The sequence below is a fragment of the Gracilinanus agilis genome, chromosome 1 (genome assembly GCF_016433145.1).
Source record: "Gracilinanus agilis isolate LMUSP501 chromosome 1, AgileGrace, whole genome shotgun sequence".
NCBI lineage: Eukaryota > Metazoa > Chordata > Mammalia > Didelphimorphia > Didelphidae > Gracilinanus > Gracilinanus agilis.
Genome location: NC_058130.1, coordinates 771,717,636 through 771,739,725, shown reverse-complemented (window position 1 = coordinate 771,739,725; position 22,090 = coordinate 771,717,636). Strand labels below are relative to the sequence as shown.

Below are 22,090 nucleotides of genomic sequence, written 5' to 3'. Positions count from 1 at the left end.
AATACACCAGCCTTATCAAGTTTTCGTTTTCTAAAAAAAAATGCATCAGATGATCCTTCTAGAGTATAACACGAATTGTAAGGAATAAAGATTGCTCTAGAGAGTCTGAACTCTTTCCCCTTAAACGATGCCATCATGGAGTGCCCATGAGGGGAGAGGAGCCAAGTATATGCTTTCTATTCCTTGTACATGACAATGCATCCCCCAGGCTATGTCTTTTGTAAGATTTAAAATTAATATACAATATCTCCAAATATTATATTTAATAAGATTTATTAACCAAAAAAAGGCTAAAGAGGGAGCTAACTTAGCTGGGTTTCGAGAAAAAGGGAGAGAGAGGGAGGAGTTACAGAACTCATAAATAATAATGTAAAGGCGCACGTAAACAAAAAGGGGAAAGGAATCTGGGGACAAGGAAAGAATTCTGGGAGATGAAGTCCAAGGTACAAAATTCTCTAACTATACACTTTGCATGGAGCATCCCTTCGAAGCTTAATTTTATTGATACCCAACCCCCTCCCACTCCCAAGAAAAAGGCATTTTCTGGTCCTACCTCCCATCCAGCTATCAGCACTTTCGTGCTTGGTTTATTTTGTATGTATATGGTATATATTTTTTGCAACTGTTTATCTATGCTTATGAGTTCACCTGAAGGAGTATAAGTGTCCTGAGAAGAATGACGGTTTTCTCAGAGTGGGGAGGTTTGCCTTTGTAGCCCCCCCAGGACTGGGAAGCATGCAACAGAGGCTCATGAGTGCTTGTTGGCCAATCGAGTGCCTGACAGATGTTGTTCTTGTTCAGTCATGCCCAACTCTTTATGATCCCATTTGGGTTTCTTGGCACAGATACTGGAGTGGTTTGCAATTTCCTTCTCCAGCTCATTTGACAGCTGAGGAAACTGAGGCAAATAGGGTAAAGTGACCTACCCAGGATCACAAAGCTAGTAAATATCTAAGGCCAAATTTGCCTTTAGGAAGATAGTATTCCTGACTCCAGGCCTGGCACTCTATCCACTGTGCCACCCAGCTACCTACCCAACACATAGCAAGTGCTTAATAAATGATCTTTTGATTCACTGATTGAATTCACACTTACCTCTCCCCAAGAGGACTTCCAATGGGGCAGGCTTGATCTATGAGATGCCAAGTCTTCCTTCCTCATGTTCCTGGACAAAGAGCTTGCCTACCTTTCTCAGACAACCATGGGGGTCCAGGAGCTGCCAGTTTGGGGGCACCCGGACTCTTCGCAAGAGATCAGTTCTCTACTGTGACCAGGGGCTCACACAAAAAGTAGTCCAACTCCTTCTGTGCTCCCTCCCTCTCCCCACCACCATTCCTCTCCCTCCAGAAGCTTGTCAAAAGTAAAACCACGCTGGATGACTTAAGAGAAATCTCAGTAGTGGCCTGTGAAATATTGCAGCCAATTGGTGAGAGACTTGCCGTGAAACCCAGAGCTCGGACAGAGTAAAGAAGGGGAAATAACCAGTTATTCTGAGGCCTGGGGCCAATCTCCAGCACATTGGCTGATTTTCTCTGAGAAAATGATCCTACATGCTGGTAGACAAGGGATCTGAGTCTAGCACTAGAGCTTTGGGGATTAGTGGGCCTGAGAGCCGATAGGCTTGGGAGGGGAAATTAGACAGTCTGAGATGTGACACCAAGGGGATTAGTCTGTCAAACTGTCAGTGATCCCTGCGGGGGACTCGACTGAGCAACTACATATTCAGTTTGGGTAAGAACCAGGAAAAGAAAGGAAGAGAAGGGAAACCAGGCAGAAATGGGAAGGTGGAAGAAAATGAACTCGGTAACTGACAACTATGAACCGGGGGACTTTTGTGGGTCATTTCTGGGATTCAGTTTCCATCAATGTAAAATTAAGATCGGAGGGGCAGCTAGGTGGCTCAGGAGATGGAGAGCCAAGCCTGGAGTCAGAAGTCCTGGGTTCAAATCTGGCCTCAGATACTTCTTGCCTTTGTGACCCTGGGCAAGTCACTTCATCCCAATTGTTTAGCCCTTACGGCTCTTCACTTAGTATCAATAGTAAGACAGAAGGTAAGGGAGATTTTTGTTTGTTTTGTTTTGTTTTGTTTTGTTTTTTGAGCCAATAAATTTTTATTAAAAAGGACCCGGCAGTTCCCTCAAGTGAAAAGGATCTCAGACCTTCTTCGTGGTCTGACAGAAGGTAAGGTTTTAAGAAAGTGAAGGTCAGAAATACAGGTTTATGAGGATCATCAGAGACCAACTGGCATAAACACCTCGTTTTTAGATTAAAAAAAAATAGAAGACTAAGAAGTTTAAGGGACTTGCCCGAGGTCACTCAGGTAGTAAGGAAGAGTCAAGATTCATACTGAGCTCAAAGGACTCAGGGGTTCAGAGGACCCCTTCCATTGTACCACACTGCTTCTTACTGGACCAGATGATTCTAAGAATAAGCCCAGGGCTTATCTTCTCTTCCATCCTTTCCAAGCAGATTGGATTCTCTCTTGTTCCCCCAATGAAGGTTACCTTCCTTCCTTCTTGCTATATGGGAGAAAACCTCATGGAAATCTCTCTGGTGGAGCAGAAAGAGCCTGGTTGTCCAGATTCCATGGGCTGTACTTCTTCTAACTCTGTGGTTCCATCCAACTCTCAAAGTCTGCTCCTTAAGATCCTAAAGTCATAGGACTTCATTTAAAACCTTAGTTTGTGATAACTGGCTGTGTGACCTTAGGCAAGTCATATATAGCCTCCTCAGGCCCCTCTTTTGTCTCCTGTGGATGAGAAGATTGGACTAAACCGCCCTGAGGTCCTTCCTGTTTTATATCTCTGATCCCATGAGTTCTCCTTCCCAATTAAGTGATGTCCGAATTTTTTCTTTCATTATTTTCATGTCCCAAGTTGATGTAAGGACCCTTTTGCCTGCTCTTTGTACCCTGGCTATTATGGGAGAAAATGCTATTTAGAACTCCAACTTTCTGGCTTACAAGTCATAATTTTTAACATGAGGAAACAAAAGACCCAGAGAAGGCATTTGACAGGCAGAGGCTGCACAGCTTAGAAATGGTAAAATAATGCCCAGAATTGAGGTCTCCATCCACAGAGGGTACTCTATACACATCAGAACCATTGGCACCATCAGTGGTATCACCATTCCTTTCTGGATCCCCCCAGTTATTGGGGTCCTCCCTTTCCAGACCCACTGGGGATGTTCTCGGTATTCACTGGGGATATGTTGTCTCCCCACACCTCCCAAATACCAACGAGACCATAAGCTCCGGGAAGGCAGAAACTTTCATTCTTGTCTTTGTATCTCTAGGGCTCAGCACAGGACTGGTGTAGAGTAGGCGCTTAATAAATGTTCAGCCATGTTGAGTCGGGATATATGTGGCTAACTAAGGCCACCTATTAGCAGGACCGGAGACACAGTAGTCTCCCACTTACCAGATCGAGGCACCGGTGGCTGGTGTCGGCCTCCTTCTCCCTCAACTCTGCCATTTCGCCTTTCATCTCCTCCATCCTCCTCTGGTAATACTGGCAAGACTCCTTCTGCTCCATCTCAGAGCACACGGCCTTCTCCAGCTCCTCTCCCAACTTGAGTGCACTGTCCCGAAGGCGAAGCACCAGCACCTGGGGAGACAGAGGACCTGAACACCAGAGCCTAGAGGCCAGGACAGGAGAGAGAGGGGGGAGGACCTTGATAGGGAGAGGGATCATTTATTTTTCTTTATCAAACCTTTTAAAAATCCTAAAGTAAGCAGGATTGAAAAAATAATCTGCACAATAATGGGCAGGAGAAAGAGGAAAGGAGAGACAGGGAAAGGGGAGAAGGAAGGACGATGGCTGTGGAACATTGCATATACTGTCAGACTCAGGATGGTTAGTTTTATTCAATTATTTTTCTTCATCTTTTATAAAAAAAACAAAATGGCTTTCTAAGTAGAAAAGGGGGAGAGAGATCTTCAAAAATGGAAAAGATGCAAAGACATATAATATCCAAAAATGATTACCTTTTTACTGTCTTATTGTGAGGGAGAAACCTTCCTCCGGATTAGTACTGACATCTTAGACAGACAGACAGGCAGACAGATGGATAGATAGACAGACAGATAGATAGATAGATAGATGAAGAGAGATGGATAGATGGATAAAAGGAGATAGATAGATAGATAGATAGATAGATAGATAGATAGATAGATAAATGGATAAATGGAGGAATGAAGAGAGCTAGATAGATGGACAGATGAATAAAGAGAAAGAGATAGATGGATAGATGGATAAAAAGAGATAGACAGACAGGCAGACAGACAGATAGATAGATGGATAGATAGATAAATGGATGGAGAGAGAGAGAGAGAGAGAGAGAGAGAGAGAGAGAGAGAGAGATGATAGATAGAAACACTGAATCTATCATACCATGGGAGCCTAGAGTAAAGAATAGACCTTCAAAGTATCTAGTGTATAACCCTGATGTTCCAATTTGTTCAAGTATACAGATCTCCCAACTATGAGAGTGTAAGCTCCCTGAGAACAGGGTCTGGGTTATGGCTCTATGTTCATCTCTACCACAGTACAATGACTGGAACATTTTTTCCTCCAAAGGGGCTTGTGTTGTGAAGAGAACCAGACCTATAATTTTCATTGTGTGAGGTATTTCCAATACTGAAACCCCGCTCCACCAATACAAGTTGCTAAGTGGCCTTTAATTCTTTAAATAACTGCCTACAGGCACCACATAGCTCGGAGACTTGGATGGAGTCAGACATTTAGGATGTGACAGAGACAGGACTTGAAGCCATAATTTTCCTGACTCCAGAGCTGACTATGGTTAAGTCATTTCCCTCTCCCCCTGGATTTCCATTTGGAAGAGGAAACAGTTGGACAAGACGGTCTAAATGGTCCCTCCAGGCACTAAGATTCTATGTTCTACCCTTTGATAGGGTCTTTGAGGAAACAATCAGGCCCCACCTCAAATCTCTTAATTTGGACTTTGTGGAACTCCAGCTTGTTCTCCAGGTCACAGATCACAGCTTCCTGGCGGCCAACAATACTGCGATCCACCATAGTCTTCTCCAAGTGCTCGACGCGGGACTGAGCAATATTCAGCTGGGGCCAGGCAAGATCAGAGAAAACCAGAGATGGTCAGTTAGCTGGGAACTTTGGGCCCTGCCAACTATGACATATATATTCCAACCCATCTGATCCCTACCACTCACAATCAGTGCTCCAGTTGAGGTCTGACTAGGGGAAAGAAGAGTCCAGTGATCACTCCACTGCATGCAATAATGCTTCTCTCCATAATGCATTAGCATTTGGGGCTGCTATATAGCCAACTGGGCAGTAGATCTAGGGATCCATTAAAGCTCTTAGATCATGTTCAGGCAAAATGTTGTTGAATCGTGTCTCCCCTAACTGGTAAAGTTGATTTTTTTTTAATCCCAAGCTCAGTATTTAACATTTTCCCCTATCCATGTTCATCTTAGATTCAGCTCTAACCTATCAATGTGTGTGTGTGTGTGTGTGTGTGTGTGTGTGTGTGTGTGTGTGTGTGTGTTTTGGGGGGAGGTGAATACTGTCTGTCATGTCCAGCTTTCTGTCATCTACAGATTCATTTGGCGAGCCATGGTGTATATGTGGACACGTGGTTATGGTGTGCATTGGATAAAACCACAAAAACTGGTATACATTCCAAACCAGGGTCTGGACAGTCTGAATGACAGTTCTGGTGATGAAATACAATCCTGTCCAGTTGCTTACGGCAATAATTTGGCCAGAGGAGAATTTCTGTTCTACTTCACTCTAGATACTCTAGCCTGTCTGTGCTTTCTCAAAGAGGCTAGTGGAGACTCAGATCTTCCTCACCTCCTTCCTCTTCTCCTCAGGGCAGACCCAGGGCCAGGGGAGCTTACCTTTTCCTGGAGGTTTTGCTTCTCCTTCTTTGCTTCTTCCAGGCTCTCCTGTAGTTCCTGAATCTGCATAATGTCTTGGGAAGACTGGGAAGACCCAAAACTCCATCAGGGCTGGGAGTCTGGCTGCTCCACAGACTTTTCTCCCCATTCCCTCCCCCTATGCCATCCCATGAGAGTCACAAGTAGAACTAGAACTTTGTGAGGTAAGTGATATTATTATTCCCATTGCACAGATTTGGACAACTGAGGCACAGAGAAATTATGTAACTTGTTCAGAACCACAAAGCTAGTAAGTACCAGAGACCAGGTCCAGAGTTCTATCCACTGTGCCACCTAGCTGTCTATGGTTGGAGATTGAGGTGGTACATGAGGAGGATATAGTTTTAGTTCCACATAATTAGTTTGTTTTATAATTCTATATATGCTAGGCATTTGAAAACATAATTCTATGGAGTCCATAAGCTTCACCAGACTAACTGCCAAAGGGCCCATGAGAGAAAAAAAAGTGGAGATGGGCTCCCAGACTGTTTCAGCTCCTTCACCTAAAAGGGAGTCAAGATTCATAGAGATAGAATGGCTGGTTCAGGACATCCTAGTCCATTACCAGTTGTCAGTTGTACCTCACTTTGTCTTATTTCCACATGATGCTATTCTCAATATAGTAGAAGCAGAGAGTATTTTTCCAGTGGATTGTAAGCTCCATGAGGACAGGGAAAGTTTCATATTTGTCTTTGTAGCCATAGAACCTAAGGGAAAGGCCTTGCACATAGCACAAGGTTAATAAGTGAAATGTAGATGAAAAGGAGAGAGAGAGCAAGAGTGAGGAGGGGGAGAAAGAAAAGGAAAGAGGAAAAGAGGGAGGGAGAGAGGGAAAGAGGAGAGGGGGAGAGAGAGAGAGACAAGGAGAGAGGAGAGGAAGGAGGGAGAGAGAAGGAGGGAGGGAGAAAACAAAAAACAGAGAGAGAAATAAAACTAGACTTTGTGTAATAAAAAAAAAATTAGAGGATACATAGCTAGGTGATGCAGTGGATTGAGCACTGGGTCCACAGAAAGGAAGACCAGCATTCGGACCTAGCCTTAAATACCTGAGCAAGTCACTTCCTATCTGCCTACCTCAGTTTCCTCAACTGGAAAATGGGAATAATAATAACACCTACCCCACACTGCAAGAATAATTGTAATGGGTTTAGCACAATACCTGGCACACAGAAAGTGCTTAAACAGTGTTTATTTCTTCCCTGCATATGTGGTACATATTGGCATACTTTGGGTTCCTGGGCACTATGAATGTCTATTATGGTGCTTCCTCGAGATTGCCCAAATATCCATCCACCTGCCCCTGGGATCCCCAACTCCTGGCTGAGCACCCTTACCTGGGCAATGAGGTCTTTGTGCTTCTTCATTAGCTCATTCAGATCCTCCTGGTCTTCATCAATACGTTTCAGAAGGTCAGTTTTCTCCAGCTGTAGCCGAAACAGCTGCTCATCAACCTGGTGTGAGGAAGGTGGGGTGTCTTTGAGATTCCAGGGAAAGTGAGGCCAAGGAAGGAAAGGGCAGGGAGCTAGTAACAGTGGGGTTGTCTTTCATCAGAGTGCATTTTCTTCCCCTTTAAATAAAAAGGCTGGAAGCAAAATTGAATGTTGTGAAATGATAATGGCCAAACTGTGCCAAAGCTATATGAGAATCCACTTCCTTTCCTTCTTTGCTAAGGCGTGTATTAGGTATCCCCCCTCTTTTTAGGCTTCATCATAAGGGATTAACACCTGGGGTAGAGGTCAGTTCGGGTCATTCCCTGCATTATCTGTCCCCAGCACTGTGTGTTTTCCCATGTTTCTTCCTTGGCTTTGGCCAGTGCATCACCCCCAAGTAGATTGCCCCCAGCGATAAGCATCTCTGCACTCAGTAGACATGGATGGTGCTGAGACCTTCTAGAACATGAGCTCTATTAACGTAATTCTAGAGATCCTGCCAGATTCCCTCCACACCAGGAGGTACCACAGAGAAGAGAAAAGGCTTGGAATAGGGCCTGAGCCTGTAATTTCCTCAGAACAAGGAACTCCCAGAGGAGGAAGCCCCCTCCACCACTTTGGGTCCACATCTTCTGGTCTTCTTCCAGTTTTGTTGCCCATAATGATTAAGTGCTTGCCCAGAGACAAGACTCAAACTCAGGTCTTTCCTGGCTCCAAGGCCATATCTTTCTACTCATTATTTACTCCATAGAGAAGGATTGACTCAAAGTCTCTGCAACTACCTTTTCAGGATGCTCTTCTACTTTCTCATTGTACTGCTTTTCTCATTGATAAGCTCCCAAACTTAGAGCTGGAAGGGAGCAGGCCAGTGGGCCAGTGCCTATTTCCAAGGTTGACTCACTCAAGAGTCTCTCCCTTCCAGGGACAGCTGGATGGCTCAGTGGATAGAAATCCAGAGTGGGAGAGGGGAGGTCCTGGATTCAAATGTGGTCTCAAATAATTCCTAACTGTCTGACCCTGGGCAAGTCACTTCACTCCCTCTGACTAACCTTCATCATTCTTCTGCCTTGGAATGGTTACTTAGGATTAATCCTAAAATAGAAGGTAAGAGTTTTAAAGAATATCTTCTACAGTGCATGACCACGTGCATGAGTCAGGGGCTGGGGTTAGGGGGTGGAGGGTAAATACCAGATTCTTGTTCTTGGTAACATTCTCCAGCTCACTGTGCATGTTCTCTAGGTCCTGGGCCAGCAACTTCTGAGTGTTCTGGGCATCTGCACACTTGGCTTCACTTTCTTCTAGCTGTACCAAGAAAGCAGGAGGGGGAGAGAGAGAAAGAGAGAGACAGAGAGAGAGACAGAGACAGAGAAAGACAGAGAGCGAGATAGAGAGAAAGAGAGAGAGAGAGAGGGAGAGAGAGAGAGAGACAGAAAGAGAGAGAGAAAGAAAGAGAGAGAGAAAGAGAGAGAAAGAGAGAGAGAGAGAGGGAGAGAGAGAGAGAGAGAGAGAGAGAGAGAGAGAGAGAGAGAGAGAAGACAACATGGGGGTGTGGGGTGGGGAAGAGAAGAGTGAAATCCAGCCTCCTTCAATTTCTAAAGCTGCCTCCTTGAATTAACTCCCACCCTTCCCCAGCAACATTATTTACGGTGAACTCTTGAGTGTTTTCACCTATTAAATTACATTGTAGTGCAATTGAAAAAAAAATTATTTTGCCCTCGCGGCAGTTAGCTTCTATTTTACAGTCAAAACGGCTCTCGATTTAATGGTTACCGCACCATGAAATAAAGCTGCAAATGAGGTTGGGCATGGCTCTGGAAGGAAGGCCTTGCTCCAGTGGCTGTCGCTGCACACTTTGAAATGGAAGCCCTTAAAACAAATCATCAGTTTCCTGAGTGCGAGGCCGGTATTATCTCTCCCCAAGGGCCAGGCCCGCACTCCTGCTGTCTGTCCAGAAAGTCAGCCGGGGAGAAAAGAATCCTCAAGAATGCAGAGGAGAAAAGGAAATACAATCCAAGGAAGAACACTGGGCTGGGGGTTGAGTCTAGTTTGTTGGTTGACTTTCTTTATCACCATGGGCAAGTTACTTCCATTGATTTATATAAATACACATTTATTAAATACCTCAAGTATTTAATATATAATTAATTTATATATAGAATTTATTTAATTTATATTTATATACTATATGTAATATTTTATATTATTTATATATTTATATATATATATATATATATATATAACGATAAATACTCTAGAAACTAATACAGTGAGGGAAACAATCCCTGTGTTCAAGGAACTTATAATAATAGGAAGACTGTTGGCGCAGCGGATAGAGCACTGGACCTAAGATCAGGAAGACTCTTCCACCTGAAAATATGAGGGACTTGGAGTGAGAAACATCCAGCCTTGAATCTCATCTCCAACACTTACTAGTTGTGTGACCAGGGATCTATCTGGGCCTCGGTTTATTCATCTGTGAAAAATAGGAATAATATCCCAATAATACCTGATATTTCCATATGATTTAAGGTAGGCAAAACATTGTATGTGTGTGTATTCAGAGACATACATACATATATGAATATTACCTCATTTGGACTTTACAAACAACTCTATGAGGTAGAGGCTAGTATCAACCCCATTTCTTCTACAAAGGAGGAAACTGAAGCTAAGAATCACAGAACTACAGAATTTCTGGCAAAGATACCAGAGTGGTTTGTTGTTTCCCTCTCCAGCTCATTTTATAGATGACAAAAATGAGGCAAACAGAGTGAAGTGACTTGCCCAGGGTCACACAGCTAATAAGTGTCTAAGGCCAGATTAGAACTAATAAAGATGAGTCTTCCTGATTCTGAACCCAGGGCTCTATCCACTGTGCCACCAATATAGCAGCTGCTTAATAAATCCTTTTTGATGGATTTGTATATGAAAAGATTCTACAGGATGTCAGTCAACAAGCATTTATTGCGCTAGGCACTCTGCTAATCACTGGGGGTGTACAAAAGAAGGACAAACACTGTCCCTCCCCTCAAGGAGCTCACATTCTAATAGGATAGACAGCATGGGAACAACTAGTTACAAACAGTGTAAATGGAAGATGTTATCAGAGGGAAGACACTAGCAGTGGAGAGTTTTTTTTTCCCAACCCCTATGACCTCTCCAACCTTTCCAAAATAGAAATTATGCTCCAAAGAGAAAGCAACTACAGCTTTCTTCATGGTCTAGGACACCCAGAATCCTAACAAAGGTAAAAACAAAACAAAAACCCATGAACTGATGAACTGGTCAATGGCCCTGAGCTCACTCAGCATCTCTACTCTACTTCCCACATTACTGAAAGCAAAGGTACACTTGGGAGAACCAAGGCCAAAACATAAGCTGATAACAAAACCTACCCCCCCCTCATCTAGGTTCCTCCTCCTTCTTTCCAATGCCCAAGACTTTAGAAATTAAAGAAGCCACAGTCCTTCAGCAGCAAAAACCAGGCCACATCCCCACAACACTACCACTGCACAGTCCCAAACTGCCAGGGCAGGAGACAACAACCCCTTAATACCAACAAAGCAGGGACTAGGACAGGCAAACCTACAGCAATAGCCTTGCCAAGCTCTGAATTGCTGTCGCTAGGCCAAAGAATTAAAGAATAGAGGGAGTGGGACAAGACACCAGGACAAGACATTGTGCCTATGGGGAGCTGTCCAGCAGGAAAGCACCCAGCACCCAGCTTGGGCCAGTGTTGACCACTCAAAAGTCAGTTGGGGACAGGAGACCTAGGCTGATGAACTATAAATTCTTCAGAGTGGAAGAAGGCTGAGATACTTTGAGATCCAGCCCCCAAGGAAACCACCACCAGAGGAGACGGAGTCAGAAATGAATAGAGAAAACAAGGGGGAAGAGGGAAAGACTAAAATTACTAGAGATCTCAAGAAGAAGAAAACTCAAAGACCTGGAAAACAAGTAGATAAATCATCAGAGAAAATATTAACAACAGAAGGGAAGATATCCTCCAGATCTAGCAAATGATTTTAGATGTCTATGAATAAATATTATAAAAGTAAGGGAAATGATCTAACACTTGGTGAAAATGAGAAGCCTGTGGAATTTCTAGAGAACATGGAACTATGACATACTGTCCCTGAGTGATTCAACAGAGAAATTTGAATTATGAAAGCAGAATTTGTGGTCTGTGCAGCAAAAATAATGAGCAAAATAGAAAAATTTGAATCTGCCATGACAAAAGAAACAAAAGAGAACAATCGATGAGGAATGCAAATATGAAGAAATAAATGATAATCGAGAAGAAGAAAAGCAAAAAAAGAAAATATGCTCATTATGCAAGTAAAACAAGTCTCTGTAAGATGGGATGCATAGACAACCTAAGAATCATAGGTCTCCCAGAAGAATATGACAGGTTAAAATACCTTAACACTATAATGACAGAAATAATAGAAGAGAACTACCTAGAACTTGTGAACATAAAAAAATGAAATTCCTTGCTAGTGGGCTCCCCTTCACTGTAGGAGACTCTCCAATTGAAGAAGGACTTCTTTCAAGACATAGACAGGACTAGACAGCATCTAAGATCCTTTCCAATGCTGAGGTAGAGAGATTTTGAGTAAGTGACACTCTCCCTGGATTTCATTTTCCCTCTATTTAAAATAAGGAAGAGATGGATTAGGTTGCCTCTTCTAGCTAAGAGCTGTGGTCTTATGATCTTTTGAACTCCTGTATCCTTATCTAGGTGACATATGCCACTCTTTGCCTCGATTTCCTCATCTGTAAAATAATGTTGAACTAGATGGTTTTGTAAGTCCCTTCTATGCTCTAAATCTATGGCTCTAAGACTCTATAATACTGGAATGCTGTAGATAGGATTTACACACATCAGTGGGGGCGGGGATTCTTCTAATAAAATCCTTTGTCCATCTTAGCAGTCTCTATCACTTTGTTTCTGTCCCTCTGTCTCTTTCTTTATCTCTCAATCTATCTATCTCTGTTACTATCTGTGTCCATCTGTTTCTGGCTGTCATTTTATCTCTGTCACTCTAACTTTCTCTAGATCTCTGTATCTCAATATCAGCTTCTCTGTCTATGTTTCTTTTTCCATCTTTCTGTTTCTATCATTTTGTCTCTGTCTCTCTTGCTTCGTCTCTCTCTATTTCTGTCTCTGAGTCACACAGAGATAGTGCTTCTATCTCTGTCCATCTATCTGTTTCTGTCTGTCATTTTGTCTCTGTCTCTCAATATCTCTATCTCTGTGTCCCTGTCTTTCTCCTTCTCTGTCTGTCTCTCTGGTCCTCTCTGTCTCTGCCTGCCTGTCAGTCTCTCTCAGGTAAAAGAAATCAATGGAGTTTTACAACTTGCTATTCATGGACATTATGTTTCTCTAGTTGGGAACAGTACAAGTTTCAGAGATTAGAACTTGATGGCCCATTTCCCTTGGCGATTTGGGGTGATTGAGATACTCTGGAGGAAATGATTTAAGGCAGAAGCTGGTAATTTGCATTGTTACAGCCTAATCTCCAGAGGAAATTAGATATTAGGAGCTCTCTGCTTTGCCTGCAGTTGGATTCATTCCTCAGCACCCTGAATCAGAGGCAAGTTTTTTTTTTATCTTAGCAAAGAGATAAGATGAGCCTTGCCCTCGTCCTCTCTGGTATGGAAAAAAATCAGCATCACAGACAGATTAAGGAGTCACCTGCATCCTGTTTGAGGGATGATGGGAAGAATCACAGGATCTTAGATTTATAGTTAGAAGGTACCTAAGAGAGTAGCTGGATCAACCCCTCCCCCATTTTACAAATGAGGAAACTGAGACTCAGAGGGGATATTGTAAAGTTATTGGATAGATGGGAGGAACCCTCAGGAGCCATCCAGTCAACTCCCTCATTTTAGAGATGAAGAAACTGCAGCCTGAGGAGGCTAAGCACCTTGTCCAAGGTCTCACAGGTAGTCATTTTTCAAAGATAGAATTAGAACTCATCCCCTAACTCCATAGGCAGTGTGTTTTTTGTTGTTCCAAATGACTTCCCCAAGGAAACCTGAGTCTTCTGACCTCCATGCTGATGCCCTTTTAATCATGGCAATACTGCCTCCCCCAAAAAATGTGTCCTCCCCCTAACACCCTGCCTCCATCATTTCCATGATTCTCTCTTTTAGGAAAATAACCAGAGCTTTCATGGGGATCAGAAAGAGTCCATTTGGAGGGCCAAAGTTTGAGTTTCAGCCAACCACCTAATGTGTGACAGAACGTGAGACCCTTCCCCTCTCTGGGCCTCAGTTTCCCCTTTCATAAAAGGAGGGATTGCATGAAATCGTCTTTAAGTTCTCTTCTAGCTCAAAACCTAGAATCCTCTGACATTGTTCATGAAATTCATGATCTGATTTCTGGGGCCCAAGGAAGGGTCAAAGAACGAAGCAATGAGACTCACCTAAGAAGTAAGAAAGCAGCAGCAAAGATGTCAGGATAACAACCACTGCTTAGCCCCACTTGGGACTATAAGCCCCTGCGGGAGAGAGAGGCCTGGCCTTGTTTTATCTTTGTAGCCTCAGAGCTTTCCGCACAGTCAACATTTAATAAACACTTGTTGGACTGAATTAAATTCTGGGCACGTATCTTATTCTAGCAGGTCTGATGTACCCAACTTCCACTGAGGGAATGTCCTCTCCCAAAGCAGACTGACACTGCAATACTGAGTTGTTTTTTGGTTGTTTATTTGTTTGTTTGTTTTTTTTTAATTTAAACCTTCACCTTCCGTCTTGGAGTCAATGCTGTGTATTGGTTCCAATGCAGAAAATTGGTAAGGGTGGGCAATGGGGGTCAAGTGACTTGCCCAGGGTCACATAGCTGGGAAGTGTCTGAGGCCAGATTTGAACCCAGGACCTCTTGTCTCTAGGCCTGGCTCTCCATCCACTGAACTACCCAGCTGCCTCTGCAATACTGAGTTTTAACCAAGGGCACTGAGAGGTTAAATGACTTGCCAGACATAGCCATGATGTACCTGAGGGAAGATTTGAATCTAGGACTTCCTGACTCTATCTACTCTACCATAAAAACTCTCCGATGGCTCAAATACACTTCCTTGTGTTCAGAGATAATAGTGAGCAATAGCTAACATGTACACAGCACTTCAAGATTTTCAAAGTACTTTGGATCCTCACAACAACCCTGGGAGATAGGCGTGACTATTTATTATATATTATTATGATATATTATCCCCATTTTACAGTTAAGAAAACTGAGGTAGACAAAGGTTACGTGGCTAGTCACACAGCAAGTGACCGAGCAGGATCTGAAGTCAGGCCTGCCCGATTCCAAGTCCAACACTCTCTCCACCGTTTTCCCCTACTTGCCACCTCTCATTCACCTTCTTCGTTGCTCATATTTTATATATTAAAAGAAGATTACTTGTTCTTGTTCCAGTTACACTAAATGGGGCCTGATGGCTCTTCCAACTCTGAGCTTCTGTGAACTGAAAGGATAAAATCTTCAAAAGTCTGGAAATGGATGGAATTTTAGCCAAGGAACCAGTCACAGAGCTGCCTGCCACGGAGCCCACCGGGCAGGCTTGGGGCGACCAACACGTGAGCTTAATGCTAACCATTAAAGGTTCCAATTCATTATACTTCTCCGTCTGGCAGAAATATAGGATTCTCTCTGGCTGGTTTTTCCATTATAGATGGCCCAGTACTAGAATAACTCACCCCACATTATTTCCATATTGAAACAGCATGATTGACATTTTTATGAAGTAATACAGGAGATCATGTCAGGGCTGAGATCAAATCCTTCACAACTGTCAGCATAATATTGCCCATTTCTTTTAAAATGACTTCCCCGGGATCGCCTCCAGGCAGGGAAGTCAGGTGTGACAATCAAGGGGCCTTGGCTGGTCCAGTTCCTCAGAGAGTGTGCGGGAAAGGATCCTGGCCTGTCTGAGTGAGCCCCCCCTGGATGAAGCTGCTCGGAATCCCCTCTCTGTGAGCCGGAGTCCTGGCCAAAGGACACAGGGAATTCGGATCAATTCAGTTCCATGCCACACACACGTATTAAGTCCTACTGGGGATATAAAGACAAAAAAACAACTCTCCCCGTCCTCAAAAAGCTTCTAGTCTCCTGGCAGAAAATGACATATCCAGGTAAATAAATATAAAATACATGCAAAGTTAGAAAGTGGGGTTCTGGGAAGGGAAGGGAGGAGGGAGGACTAGCTTCACTTCCATGGGCAAGGAATGACTTAATCCTGAAGTCATCAGCCCCCTTTCCTCTCCCCAACACTTGTTGCTGGTCTGGTAGAACTTATTTCCTATAGACTTTCCATCTCCTGCCTCCATGACTTTGCACACATTAGTGACTCCTTCCTGGAAAGGGGCTTAGCTTTCTGCCTGATGGAATCTGACTCCCTTCAGGACTCAGCTCAAGTACCAGCTCCCAGAAGAGACCTTTCTGGATTCCCCTCCATGTGGGCATCCTGGCTCCCAGGAGTTACCTTTGCATATATTCTGCGTTTCTCTATCTAAATATGTGTCCTGTTCCCCCTATCCTCAGCCCCACTGAATGCTCTTTGAGGCAAAAACTGTCCAGTTTATCTCTGGTGTCTAGCAGAGAGCTTGGGATGAACCAATAGCTAACATGAATACAGTGCTTTAAGGTTTGGAAAGCACTTTCAAGTACTCTGTGTGGTGGGTGTGATTATTATTCCCATTTTACAGATGAGGAAGCTGAGGATGAGAGGGTAACCTCTCACACTCCTCTAGAAAGTGCCTGAGTCAGAATTTGAACTCATGACTTTCTGACTCCAGGCCTCATCCCTATTAATGTAGGCACTTAAATAATTTTAAAATTGAACCGACTCAAATTGAGTTAGACATCCGGGGTGGGGCATGCCCTAAGGATTTTGGAAATGCTGTATCCATGCCACCCCTGGAACAGCTCACTCCACTGTGTTTCCATTTGTTTCCAAGATCATGGATTCATCCAGCACTTGAACTTGGACCTTCTGACCTCAAATCCAGGCTTCTCTTTCCACTGCACTGCTATATGGATAAAGGTTGTAAATAAAGGCACATCCTACTCTGGGTCCTGGGTTTGGGTGACCTTGAAAAGCCTGGGGAAGGCACTAAAAGGAAACTGTTCACTGGGAGACACAACCAACCTTCCTAGGAGAAGAAAGACCTTGGCACCCCGAGCCTACCTCCCATTCCCATCGTGCCTCTGGCGCTCCATCACACAGACTTCAGACCCTGCCCCAGTCTCCTGGCTCACCCCAATTGATTTGGTGGCAAACACCATACATAGAACAACTATAGAATGGTAAATTCTTGAGGGAGGCACTGTTTAAACTTTGTCTTTATATCCCTAGCATAGAGTAAGTGTTTAATAAATATTTAGTGACTGAATTAAAGGCAATATTGCCCCTGTTTTACAGATGGGGGAACTGAGCTTCCCACAGAGGAAGTGACTTGCCCTCAATCACACAGTTAGCAAGTAGCAGAAAGCAAGATTTCATCTTAGGTCTTCCTCATTCCTAGACAGGAAGCACTCCATCCATTAGGTAAGCACTCGGTAAATGTTTGCTGACTGGCAGCTGCTTGGCCTTATCACAGATCCTGTCTGCATCTGTTTCCAGGTACTTATGACAGGAGATAGAAAATACGCCATGTTGAGCTCTCCTCTGCTAAAATCAATGGATTTCTCTTCCCAGGGACACAAACTCCTGAGAATCTCCTCCACAGGTCTCTTTCCTCTCAATGACCTTCCCTTACTTCATTCCTTCCTTCCTTCTTTCCTTCCTTCCTTCCTTCCTTCTTTCCTTCCTTTGTTCTTCCTTCTTTTTTCTTTTCTTTCTTCCTTTCTTCCCTATTTCCCACCTTCTTTTCTTATTCTGATTTCTCCTTCCTTCGTTCCTCCTTCCTTTTCTTTTCTTTCCTCCTTTCTTCCCTATTTTCCATCCTTCTTTTCTCGTTCTGCTTTCTCCCTCCATCCCTTCCTTCCTTCTTTCCTTCCTTCCTTTCTTCCTCTCTTCCTCTCTTCTTTCCCTCTCCACATTTTCAAGCTTAGAGTCATGTCTTCTTTCCCATTCTCTACTCCTTCACCTGGAGAGTATTTCAGGAAAGGGCAACCATAATGGTGGGGAGCAACTGGAAAGACTGGAAGGTGTTTAGCCTCGAGAAAAGAAGACTCAGGGAGGGGCAAAATGACTACTTTCAAATATTTGGAGGGCTTCACAGGGAATATAGGTTAGATGCCACAACAATACCCTTTGCCCCTGTGGGCAGAACTAGGGACAATGGTTTGGAGCAACAGTGAAGTAAATTTAGTTTTGATTTCAAGAACCTCCTAACAATGAGAGCTATTTCAAAGTAGAGCCCTCAGGAAGTTCTTCTCCTTCATTAGAGATGTTTAAATAAGAAACTAGACCCTTCTTTAGTCACAAGGCTGACCTCGATGGCACCACTCTGCCGCTCTACAAATCCTCTGTTACCATACTCTATACTTTTTCTTTCTCTCTCATTGCTACTCTCTTCTTTCCACTTTCCAACTCATTCTAACATTCTCTTGTCCAGTATCCTCTCATTTGCAGTCACGTGGGAATACAAACTCAAGAACCAACACCTGGTATGGAAATCCTCCCAAGATAAACAACCAATTCTTTCTCTTTCCCTCCTCTCTTCTTGTCTCTTTCCCCCTCTCTGTTCCCTTCCTTTCTCCTCCTCTTCCTCTTTTCCCTCCTCCCCTCTCCTTTCCTTTCATTCCCTTCCCCTCTCTACTTTCTCCCTTCTCCTTCCTCTCCTCTTACTCAGAACATTCTGTTCCAGCAACCTTCTTCCTTCCTAATCAGACCAAGGAAGCTTCCCACCCGGGCAGAGCCAATTAAGATTCCTATCACAGACACATAAAACACAAGCTGATGAATGCCACTGCTTTCTCCAGCTATGCCATCTTGCTTGCTTTGAAAACCTGTGTAAAATGTTTGCTTTGGACTTATTAAGCTGCTAAATGAGCTGTCCAGGCAGAGAGGATGCTAAGAGGGAATAAACAGGCTCAGGTTTCAGCCTAGGTGCTCCAACTGGGTCTTGAGAAACAGGAAAAAGTCACCCACTCATTGGTGAAGGAGTCAGGGGAACCCTATATAGAAATGATAAAAGTGGTAGACTAAGGGTGCAGAAGAGAAAACATGCTCTCAGATTCAGTAGAGGTGTTGGTTCATTTTATGAACTTTTTTTTAATCTAATTTTTAAAAAATAACAAGGGCTGGACCTCCTGGGAAGGGGGTGGGAAGGACTATATTTGTAAAGAAAGAGAATGAAAAAACAAAAGGAATTAATAGAAAGTTCAAACAGAACAAAAATGAAATAGAATATGTCCTTTCCCTTGGATCCATCATAGACAGCATATTCAGTGGGGAGCAAGAAAATATTCCCAGTATGAGGTGAAGTCACTTCCAACATGGAAGGGGGTGGCATAAAATTTGAAAATCAAAGCTGCTTTCTTAGACATTTCAGTTTATTATTTGCTCTCTGAAGATGTCAAAGGGATATTTTTTATCTTTCATGATTTGAATATAACAGGAACGTAGATGTTACCCCCTAAATATCCCCAACTTCCTCATGGCAGATATCTCTCTCCCAAAAGAGTATAAGACAATACACAGTGATTGTCTGTGGTGGCACACGAAACTCAGAGTATGGATACTTGAGTTCTTCTACAAGCTTTAGGACTGTTGGGGAGGCATCATTGATCGGAGGATCCTTAATCAATGAGAAAGTCATAAAGACTCATGTGTCTACACTTTGTTACCCCTTTACTAGGTGTGAAGTTCTTTAGCCAAGAGCCAAGCCTGATGGAATTAGATGGTCCTTGCAAAAGTGAAACTTAAATTCTGGGGAATAAGTCAAGATAGGAGCTGGTTCTGAAGGACATAAACTCTGGCAGCCAAGAAGAAAGTCAGCTCTGGGAAGTATGAGCTCTAGCAGCCAAAGAGAGAACCAGCTCTGAGGAGTATGAGCTCTGTAGTCAAGATGAGAACCAACTTTGAGGAGTGTGAGCTCTGGCAGCTGAGAAGAAAGCCAGTTCTAATGAGTATGAGCTCTGGCAGTCAAAAAGAGAGCCAGCTCTGAGGAAGGTGAGATCTAGAGTCAAGAAGAGAGGCGGCTTTTGAAGGAGAGTTGTTCCTTCTCTCTTGGGACAGAAACAGGACTGCTCTTACCCCTCCCTCAGCACTGGCCATAGTTTCTTCAGCAGAGTCACCCACCCAGAAGGAGACATAGAGCCCTACGTCTCTCAGTTGAGAATCAAACTAGAACTCCCTCAGCCCATATCAAGCATTCTGTCCACTAAGCTATGCATTTTTTTATCTAGGATATTGATATCTCATATAGTCATAGTTGAAAGGTAACTTCAAGATCAATTATGATCTGCCCACTTTACTGATGAGAAAAAAAATGAGGGCCAGAGAAAGGACATGACTTGCCCAGGGCCACAAGGTTAAGTTAGTGGCAGGCAGGACCAGGAACCTATCGGGGGCAGCTGGGTAGCTCAATGGACTGAGAGTCAGGCCTAGAGATGGGAGGTCCTAGGTTCAAATCCGGCCTCAGACAATTCCCAGCTGTGTGACCCTGGGCAAGTCACTTGACCCTCATTGCCCACCCTTACCACTCTTCCACCTATGAGCCAATACAGAAGTTAAGGGTTAAAAAAAAAAAAAGATTAGAACCTATCTCTCCTGGTGCCTTAAAGCAATTGTTTATCCCTCACCTCACTGCTTCTCTTTGTGGGTAATAATATTTTCTTTGTGTACTTTACAGAGATATTATAGTGGGTCAAAATCAGTGGAATGGGGGTGTGGGAATACATTGAATCTGAAATCACAAGATCTGGGTTGCAGGCTCAGATCATCATCTTACTCGCTCTTTTGATGCAAGTCAGCTTATTTAGCTGAGCCTCAGTTTCTTCTTCTGAAAAAAATGCCCTACTGATCTCCCGAGTAAGCAAAGAGGAGCCCTAAAACAAGGAATTTTTTAGAACTGACAGTCCTTAGAACATGGAATGTCAGAGCTGGGAGAGCCCTTAAAACAGAAAATGTCAAAGCTGGAAAGAATCTCAGAGCATGGAAAACAGGATGTGAAATGTTAAACCATAAAGCTCTATCGAGTGGCAGAATGGATGTGAATGTATCTTTTAAAGTGTCGAGTGCCAAACAAATGTAAGCTATCAGAATTATCCATTATTGCTAATAATCACAATCATATACGATAATCCCAAGTTCATTTGTCTACCTCTATCACAGGGAGTATGGCAGTCTCCCCAGCTGTATCTGCATCCTCCTGAGAGAAGGAAGAAGTGGTTTTCCCATCCCTGTCCTGCCTCTCAGCCCTGGCCCTGTTAGTCTTCAGGAGGCAATGGAAATGTCCCTAACTGGGAGAGGGAGAGGAAAGCACTTGAAGGAAGGTTGCCATGATACCCATCCCCCATTTTTTAAAAACTAAATGCAGGGTTTCATCATCGCCTATGACATAAAGGATCAACAGGTCTTTACTTATGCTAACATTGAATCAATCCAAGGCACCTCATTTTTCTTCCCTTGCCTCCAATTCCCCAAGGCTGGATGCTTAGGGGCACCTAGCGGTAATGAGAGCTCCCCAAGCACCTGCTCAGGCCTCTCATAGGGGTCCCCTGCTTGGGTCTCACTGGGATTTAAATTTCTTTTACCATGGAAGAAGATGTGCCACACTGTACCAATCATGAACTCAAGGGGAAAGGCCTTTCATCCTCTTTGGTGTTTATGTGGAGAATGGAGAAATCAGCCACCCTGGGGATTTTGAAAGGCGACCAACAGGGCCAAAAGACCCCATAGCGGGAGGAGGAATGAGAGAGGGAAATGACAGCTGAGTCCAAAGTCCTAAGTGGAAGGGACAGCCAGGAGGACGAAGGAGATGCCAAACAGGACTCAACAGCCTCTCTGTCACTGAACCTCAGACTTGGGATGGAACTCAGAGGCCAACTAGTCTAACTCCACCTAGCCACAGGCAGAATCCCCGAAAGGGCACTGCCATGAGAGCTTCTGTGAGAATCAAACACGATAATGCGTTGAAAGTTCTCTGCAAATGGTAAAGCCCTGTATCAACCAATCTGCAAGTATTTATGAAGTGCCTGTTATGTGCCATTCTATGTGCTGGGCACTGAAGACCCCCAAATACATTTCACGTATAAATAGGCGTTATTTTAATATTGACTACGATGATGGACGATAACGATCATGATCCTGAATTAGCTGCGGCACTTTAGACAAATCACATAACCTCTGTAGACTCAAAGGATCATGGTATATATATATTGCCTCATTCTTTGAAGATCAATGACGCAGAGGAGTTAGAGGATAAAAACTGCCAGAAAGGAATTTTGCAGAGCTGTTATTATTATGAAATAATAACAACAAGGCTATAGGATGATAAAGCAAGTCCCCCAGGTGAAGGATGGAGCATAAATCATTTCAGGCTTTAAAGGAAACTCCATTTGTGTTTATTTCTTTTTTAAGAGCACAAGGACAGAACCAACCAGTTGCAGAGAATGGAGTCTCTGCCTGGAACTGTCCTATGGCACACACAGGGGCTTTGCACTTTAGGGATGATGGTGGCATCCTTTACGATGCCCTATCACCTTTTTATTAGAAGCACTTGGAATTCAAAATGTCAGTCCTTAACAAGACCATGATTTATGAAGCTGGCTTGGGCACAG

At 43.6% G+C, this 22,090-nt stretch overlaps 1 protein-coding gene across 1 annotated transcript in view; it reads right to left on the bottom strand.

Annotated features, from left to right (window-relative positions):
- The window catches only part of MYO18B (myosin XVIIIB), a 352,648-nt gene that overhangs the window by 110,799 nt on the left and 219,759 nt on the right, over positions 1-22,090 (bottom strand). The window contains exons 28-32 of the mRNA XM_044685471.1: positions 8,542-8,655; positions 7,258-7,374; positions 5,885-5,968; positions 4,944-5,081; positions 3,420-3,605 (exon numbers count right to left, since the gene is read on the bottom strand). Of these exons, the coding sequence (XP_044541406.1) occupies positions 3,420-3,605; positions 4,944-5,081; positions 5,885-5,968; positions 7,258-7,374; positions 8,542-8,655 (639 nt within the window). The remainder of the gene's footprint in view (positions 1-3,419; positions 3,606-4,943; positions 5,082-5,884; positions 5,969-7,257; positions 7,375-8,541; positions 8,656-22,090) is intronic.